Source organism: Colobus angolensis, unplaced genomic scaffold, assembly GCF_000951035.1.
Source record: "Colobus angolensis palliatus isolate OR3802 unplaced genomic scaffold, Cang.pa_1.0 Scaffold42, whole genome shotgun sequence".
In the NCBI taxonomy this organism is placed as follows: Eukaryota; Metazoa; Chordata; class Mammalia; order Primates; family Cercopithecidae; genus Colobus; species Colobus angolensis.
The window spans coordinates 3,543,836-3,552,396 of record NW_012117599.1 but is presented as its reverse complement, the minus strand read 5'-3'; the positions used below and the strand labels follow the sequence as shown (position 1 = coordinate 3,552,396).

The window sequence follows — 8,561 nt, the reverse complement described above, 5'->3', positions numbered from 1 at the left end:
AATTAAAATAGTAATTTTATGTATGGATAGATTATAATCGGTATATGAGAAATTGCTTATCTTTTTAAGTCAGTTGCTGAATTTTTTCTGGTTCTCTGAAACCTTGGGGATGAGCCAAAACTTAAGTGGTTTATATTTTTAAATGACATGAGGTATACAATACATATGAGCAATTGCTGATTTATAAAGATAGAATTAAAATAGTAATTTTATGTATGGATAGATTATAATCGGTATATGAGAAATTGCTTATCTTTTTAAGTCAGTTGCTGAATTTTTTCTGGTTCTTGCTTTTACTAATTATAACACCCTCCATTAACTGTTCCACAAGTTATGTATTAACTCAGTTCTTTTGTATAGTGTATTTAGCTGCATAAATTCACGGAGAAGCAACATGGTGGAAAAGGCTGCACCTGGGCTCTGGAGACATACTTGGCTTCACATCCAAACTTGGCAGTCCAGTATCCATGTAACCTGGTATAATTTTAGAAACTTTATGCTTGGCCAGGTGTGGTGGCTCACGCCTGTAATCCCAGCACTTTGGGAGGCCAAGGTGGGCGGAGACCAGTTTGGCCAACATGGTGAAACCCTGTCTGTACTAAAAATACAATTAGTTGGGGGGGTGGTGGCTTACGCCTGTAATCCCAATTGCTTGGGAGGCTGAGGCAGGAGAATCACTTGAACCCAGGAGATGAGAGGCTCCAGTGAGGTGAGATGGCACCACTGCACCAGCCTGGGTGACAGAGAAAGACTCCGTCTCAGGAAAAAGGAAAAAAAAAAAAAAAACTTTATGCAGTCACTCAGAACCTTGTTTCCTCATTTGTGAAAGAAGGCTAATATCTACCTGCTGTGGTTATGTGAGAAATAAAAATTGTTTGTACAACCTGGCACAGTGCCTGGCATGTTGTAGAGGTGTAATATATAAGAAGCTCTTGTTACTATTTTATTTTTATTCTGTAACATTAGCAATTAGAAAATTCCAAAAATTCAGAAGTATATTACTACCTCTAGAAAGTCAAATATATTGGCTGGGCACGGTGGCTCATACCTTTAATCCCAGCACTTTGGGAGGCCAATGCAGGCGGATCCCGAGGTCAAGAGATCGAGACCATCTTGGCCAACATGGTGAAACCCTGTCTCTATTAAAAATACAAAATTAGCTGGGCGTGGTGGCGCGGGCCTGTAGTCCCAGCTACTCGGGAGGCTGAGGCAGGAGAATTGCTTGAACCTGGGAGGTGGAGGTTGCAGTGAGCCAAAGGTTACAATGAGCCAAGATTGTATCCCTGCACTCCAGCCTGGCGACAGAGCAAGACTCTGTCTGAAAACAAAACAAAAAAAAAGAAGTCAAATATATTTTACATATTAAGGATTTTTTAAACTTTGAGGGATAAAGTCAAAGGCTCATCCCTATAACATCCCACTGATTCCTTCCTTTACACTGTGATCTCATGACCTAACCACTGTCTATCAGTGATATAGTATTGACTAAAATGGCTTTTAGGGATGTGTCTCTTCAGAGGACTTGTTCTCAGTATATGAAGTTGGATCACTCAGAGTTGAGCTGTGTTGTCACCAGAGCTAGAGCTTTTATCTGGGAGCAATAGTTAGGCTTTGGAGGGAATGGGGGATTTCTGTGAACAGGAGGAGATTCGAGGGGAAAGGGCTGTTGCTGGGGGGTTTTGATTTATGTAGAAGATGGTGTTTTCCGGCCGGGTGCGGTAGCTCACACTTGTAATCCCACCACTTTGGGAGGCCGAGGTGGGTGGATCACAAGGTCAGGAGTTCAAGACCAGCCTGGCCAATATGGTGAAAGCCTGTCTCTACTAAAAATACAAAAATTAGCCAGGCCCAAGTGGTGGTGGGTGCCTATAATCACATCCACTCAGGAGGCTGAGGCAGGAGAATTGCTTGAACCTGGGAGGTGGAGGTTGCAGTGAGCCGAGATCACGCCACTATACTCCAGCCTGGGTGATAGAGTGAGACTCCATCTCAAAGAAAAAAGAAAAGAAAATGCTGTTTTCCATTACAGTTGAGTTTTTTGCATGTTTTCTTTTTGCCAAATGCAGCTAGGGAGATAATAAGATAGAAAAAGCAACTTAGATAATACATTTTAAAATTCACTCTAATGGATTTTATCTTAGTGTGGACTGAGGCTTAATCATTTGTCTTTAAGAGCGACTTTGGACAGCAAGATTATAAATTCTATTGGCCTCATTTTGTATTTGAGGAGACAGGGCCAGTAGGGTTCACTGACTTGCCCAAGAACAGAGTATGTTTTAGAGTCCAGGTGTTCTGAATCCTGTCTGTGTCCTCCTTTACCATTAGATTAAGCTTGTTATAGATGGCCCATGGGGAAATGGATCATTGTTGGCGTATGTCTTAAATGCCAGGAGGCCATTATGTCATTGTAACATGGAATCCTTTTGGTTAAATTATGGCACTGTTTTTATTCACACTCTAATCCCTGATCTCTTCTTAGCTGTGTTTTAATGAGATTTTATTATACTTAAAAATACATACTATTCTGAATAGTTAGTTTTTGTTTTTATTCGAGCAGTTTGAAAAGAAACTGCCACTTCTAAGTACGTGGGGTGTTGCTTTCATTTCAGTTCCCTGATGTCTGTATGTCAGTAGAACTGAGTTAATGTAGGCATAATCATTGTATTATAGGGCCCTGACTTTGAAGAGGCAAGGGAGTCCTTTAATGAGGAGCCTGTGTACATTTAAAGTCTGAAATTATTTTACTAAACCCTTTGTTTTGTAAATCTCAAACTTGTACATGTATTGAAAATAATGTATTGAAAGTACAATTGTATAAGAAAGTGTATTGAAAGTAATGGTTTTAAAAATTTTTGTCACAGTCTTTGTCTTGAGACAATTTTACATTGAAATTTGAAATGTGGACTAGATGAGAAGCTGCTATGACATACCCCACTGGCCCATCAAGCTTGAGGAATGTCATGGAGCGTAATTTAAAAATATTGTCCTAAGTTACTACAGATTGTTCTTCTTTTTGTTGTTCTTGATTTTGTGTTGATCCTTGTAGATTGAGAACCTCGTAGCTTGGGCTTTTTATATTTGTATATCCTGTGATTAGATGGTCACGTAGATCTGTTGGGAGTTGCGACAGAATGATAATTTACTGTTCCAGTTCATGCCAACTCAATGGGATCTACTAGTAGGACTTTCAGTTTATCTTTTCTTTCTAAATTCCCAAACCATTTACGTTTGTCATGTGCTTACATATGAGCCAAAACTTTGGTGTCTAATTACATTCAGTGTAAATATTAGAGTGCTTATTCAACTCATTTAAATAAAAATTGATTGCAATTTTATCTCTTATTAGTCTTTTTGCCATTCCTTGTGTTTTATTTTGTTCTGCGTGAACACAGAGGCTATGGAACAAAACAAGAGTAAGACTTCCCAAAATAGGTGAATATTTCACTTGCCATGACTATGTTTTGGTTCGTTGTATAGAATGTAAACTCTTTCATATATATATCTCAGAGTATAGTTTCAATGTACATGAAAAAACTCAGTGTATAAGGAAACCGTGTGGTATTATCTTTTGGATAAAGATGGATTTTTTTGTTATCCTCTCCTTTTGGTTTTGAAAGAATAGTAGAAAATGTCAGTACAGTTTCTTTGCGCTTAGGACAGGAGGGGAAATTAGTAAATGTGAGAAATTAATCCCAGAGAGATTTTTAAAAAGGTCTTACACAAATATGCTTTCAGATAATATTTCTGTCTATATATCTGTAGATAGATAAAGGGGTAAGCAGGGATAATTAGGAGTATACAACTGATAGATCAGTGGTTTAGGCTTCAGATTATAACTGACATTACTTGGCTAACATTACTATAGTGCGTTGGGCTTTAATTCTTTTTACTAAGTATCTCTGAGGATATCTGATCTGAGACTTGGAGTATTTAAATTATAGCTGTCTAATTTTGTATCAGTCTCCGTGGACTGACTTATGTAAGCCTAAGAATTCTGCGGGTGGCCACGTGGCTCTTGTTAGGAGTTGGACAAGGCCTGACAGCCTTGTATATGATGAGTGCTGACCATAGAGAGCACCTGTAGAATCTGCATCACTTCATCATGCTGTCAGTAGGGCAGGAAAAGAGAGCATGATCATAGGGCACTTTGTTCATTGCACTTTGGTTTTGCCTGAGATGTGCAGCTGGCACAGTGGGTGTAGTTTCACTCTCTACTTATTTCTTAGTTACAGCTATCTATGATAAAGGATGGAAAGCTAAGGTTAGGATTTTATTTTAGGTATTAAGTATCTGTACTTCTTTTGGCGGGGGAAGCAAGTGGGTTGATACACATAATACCACAGAACAAAGATTTATAGTTAGGCAATTGAGACCAACTATTAAATTAAAGGAAGAAAAGGGCCAGGTGAGGTGGCTCATGCTTGTAATCCCAGCACTTTGGGAGGTGGAGGCGGGTGGATCACGAGATGAGATCGAGACCATCCTGGCTAACACAGTGAAACCCCGTCTCTACTAAAAAAATACAGTAAATTAGCTGGGCCTGGTGGCGGATGTCTGTAGTCCCAGCTACTCGGGAGGCTGAGGCAGGAGAATGGCGTGAAGCCAAGATTGTGCCACTGCACTCCAGCCTGGGCGACAGAGTGAGACTCCATCTGAAAAAAAAAGGAAGAAAAGTTGGTTTGAGGAAAAATAAAGTAAAAAATAGTCTAATTTTAGGATTTTGATTCTGATATTTGAATGTAACCTGAAATTTTGAATGTATTTGAATGTATTTTGAAGGTAACCTAAATTTCGGTAAAACATTTAGCCTGCTAATAAATTCATTGGGTACATGTCTTGTGACTAGTATAGTATGTTCTTTACTATCACAATTTAGTAGTTATAGCATTTGATATAGTTTAAGGTACTTTAGGTAGAATTTTTAAATATATATTGACATAATTATATAAAGGACATACTCTGTATCATATATAGTTCCATTTTTAGAATCTGTTAGTATCTTTTCCTGTATTCCAAGTTGTTGACTCAGTTATTTTTAAGTAGTATTCTGTAAGCCAATTCAGTCATTTCTTAAATGATTATTATTTTTAAAAAAGTTTTGTGAGGCACCATTTAAGAAAATGAAAATATCAAGTCTTAGATTTATGAGACAATAAGAAATGTATTTTTATCATATTATTTATCAGTCTTTTTCTAAATAACTAAGTGATGAATCCTTGGTATATATTTTAGGTTTAAAATCCAGAGGTTGTTTTGAAATATTTTCTAATTTGTTAAGGGAGCTTGTTTTGAAATTTGGATGATAGCCTAACTATATTGATTGGTTGTTTTGAAATTTGAAGTGAAATGATAATTTTAAAGGTAGAGTAGCCATATATAACTCAGTTTATTAGCAAGAAAGTATCAGTTTAAGATACTGCAGTCAAATTAGTTTTAGTTCTGAAGTACACAAGGAAGCAGACATTTGGGAGCTTCGGTTACAGTGCTGGTACCACCTAGCATAATAATACTGGTGTTCCCTGGATTTGAGTGGTGATGTGTGATATGCTGTGAGGATGTACATGGTAGTTTTGGCCCCTGTAGGGTTCATATCTTCAAATGGCCTTAGCTCTTACCATTCCTGTATACATAAAAATAGTATAAATTATTACTCTTGAAGCTGGGATTCTTTAGTTTGTCCTATATTTTTATTAAGTTTCTGACATGAATTTGGAAATTGAAAATCCTTATTCAGTTTACTTATCCTGGAAAACCTTAATATATGAGATGAGATTTTGATGAAGTCTTAAAGATTCTGTCTTAACTGTTGACAGAGTGGTAAATATAAAGTAATGAGGATTAAAATATTGACTAGTTCAGCTCTATGCTTGCAGTTTTTCCCCACTCTAAGATCATATTGTATTGGGACCACTAAAACCGAGCAAGAAGGAATAAACTAGGAAAACAGATGATAGCCTGTTGTTGGTGAAATACTGTATCTTTGAGGACATTGATTTTTTTTTTTTTCATGAAGCTCATTGTCACCAAGTATGGAACTCTAAATTGATGTTGCTTTTTGTTTCAGCATCAAAGCTGGACGACTCCTTTCCTACATTCCGTATCAGCTGTACACCAAGCAGTCCAGTGTGCAGAAAGGTCTCAGCTTTCATCCTGTATGCAGACCTGAGGATCCTGTGCCAGGTCCAAGCAGTGTAGCCAAACAGTTCAACAACAGGGTGTAAGTTTGTCTAGTTGGGGATTACTGCAAAGCTGGGTTTTTTTTTTTTTTTTTTTTTTTTTAATACGGAGTTTCGCTCTTGTTGCCCAGGCTGGAGTGCAGTGGTACAATCTAGGCTCATTACAACCTCTGCCTCCAAGGTTCAAGTGATTATCCTGCCTCAGCCTCCCCCATTACTGGCGTGTGCCACCACACCTGGCTAATTTTTGTATTTTTAGTAGAAGTGGGGTTTCTCCATCTTGGCCAGGCTGGTCTGAAACTCCTGACCTTGTGATCTACCCTCCTCGACCTCCCAAAGTGCTGGGGTTACAGGCATGAGCCACCATGCCTGGCCGCAAAGCTGGTTTTTATCAGTGAGCATGGCCCCTGCACTGTTACAGACAGACAGGAGCAGATACGAACCCTGGCCATTCACTTATAATGAGTATGTTGAAATATGTGTGTATGAGTGTCTTATCTAAAAATGAATTATTTTTATGATGAAAATTTCATACATGTAAGTAAGATTTTACATTCATACTAGTTTCTCACCTTAAGCTAGTGGATCTTAATTGTTAGTAAGTTTTTTTGTGGATTTTCATGAAAGTAATTATTTCCTCACAAGTAGTTTGTATTGCTTTCTCAAAAACTGAACTAACTGCACCAGCTGTATTTTTATTGTACTCCATGCGTAAAAAGACAATGAAAATGTTGACACTTCTGAGTTATTTTTGAAAAATTCAAAATTCATAACTACAATTCTAAATATATGAAATAAATGGAAGTTTAGTTGGTGACCCTTGGTTATAGAATTGAGAGTGAATCTAGACTTTATTCCATGTGGCTGCTTTTTTTTTTTTTATTGATACAAGCTTTAGTTGCAACCCTGGATAAATTGGTTTCACAATTAATTGGTGGGTTGCCTTACCTTGTATATCAGGTGGTTCATTTTGGTTAGCCTTCTCTTTATTTATTAAATTGCTTGCTTTGGGAGTTGGATATATTTTTTTTTCCGAAAAGACCAGGAGTCTAATTAATCTGAGAGGATCCAGTATCACTGCCTTCTGTAATTTTTGTTGTCATTTGTTATTTAACTTGTACTCACAAACGTATTCATGTTACCTATAGCTTTTAATTTTTCTAATGTGGTATCAAGGTATATAGCAAATAATACCAGAAAACCTTTTCACAGAATACATAGCTTTATCTTTCTTTTCTTACCCACATTAATAAAAGTAGAAAATAGATAGGTTTTTTCAAGATCTTCTTTGTGACACTTTTAGGAAGAAATTATCTATTAGATTTTACTTCTTAATACATTTATGCCATTGCCTAAGAAATGTATCTCTACCCGTGATATTTCCAGTACAGCTACTTTGCAAATGTCCATTTGTCTAGGCTGAGAAACTATATAGTACAGGAAGAATGTATGTTAACAATGTATTTTCCTGCCAGTATATGGATTTCTGTTGGATCTGTTGCTATAATGCATGTAAAGGATCTTAATGTTTTTGACACAAAACTAGATGTAAGACTTTCTGACGCACATCACTTTTGTTGTTTTCTGGGGTTTTTGGGGGGCTATATTCAGTACATTTTGTACATTTCTTTGAAATGCTCATCTGTGACATTTTGCTCCCTTGCATTCTCTGTATCTCAAGAGGCTGACTTTCTCTGCATGTGACAAATTAGGTTTTCTTTTTTTCTTCTTTTAATCATATCCAGTTTGTCTTTTTCCCCTTCACTGGCATGATCATCTGTGAGGATGGCGTCTACTTAGAGTTGCCTGTCACATTCCATGTGATGTTTAGCCACGGCCTGAGCTAACCCAGAAGTGGCTTGTGGAGCTTTTCTGTGTAGTCAGGCTCTCATTACTGAGAAACCAAGTTGGTATTAGGATGAGGGACTTTCGGTGGAACCTGGTAATACTGTGGTAATTTCACCTGTGGCTTACTACTCTGTAGGGTAGCCCTACATCTGGAGCCTGCACTGTAATTGGATTGATGCTATGGACATTTGGACATTTCTAAGTAGAATGAATTACTGCTTTGTAATTCAGGTTTTTGTTTTTGTTAGTTAGATGATTCTTATGAATGCATTTCTAAACAAACGTCTAGAGGAGCCAGGATGTGACTTTAGCATAACATTTGTCATAGGTTCTGCGTTTATAAAGCTGTCATCAGGAAACTTGGTCCAGATTGCCTTGTACCACCCTGGCATCTAAATATGCATTTCTTAAAATGAAGTGCAATTTCCCTTGTCAATAAGGCAAGTGTCCCCATTTTTCTGGGTGTAAATTTTACTGAATTACCCCCACACATTGACATGGCTTTACTTTTTGTCTACTTGTGCAACAATTAGCTCA

The 8,561-nt window shown here is 37.4% G+C and overlaps 1 protein-coding gene across 2 annotated transcripts in view; it reads left to right on the top strand.

Moving 5' to 3' along the window:
- REV1 (REV1, polymerase (DNA directed)) overlaps positions 1–8,561 on the top strand; it is a 64,641-nt gene that overhangs the window by 16,024 nt on the left and 40,056 nt on the right. For both annotated transcript variants that reach the window (XM_011956570.1, XM_011956569.1), the window contains exon 4: positions 6,065–6,217. In XM_011956570.1, the coding sequence (XP_011811960.1) occupies positions 6,065–6,217 (153 nt within the window). The remainder of the gene's footprint in view (positions 1–6,064; positions 6,218–8,561) is intronic.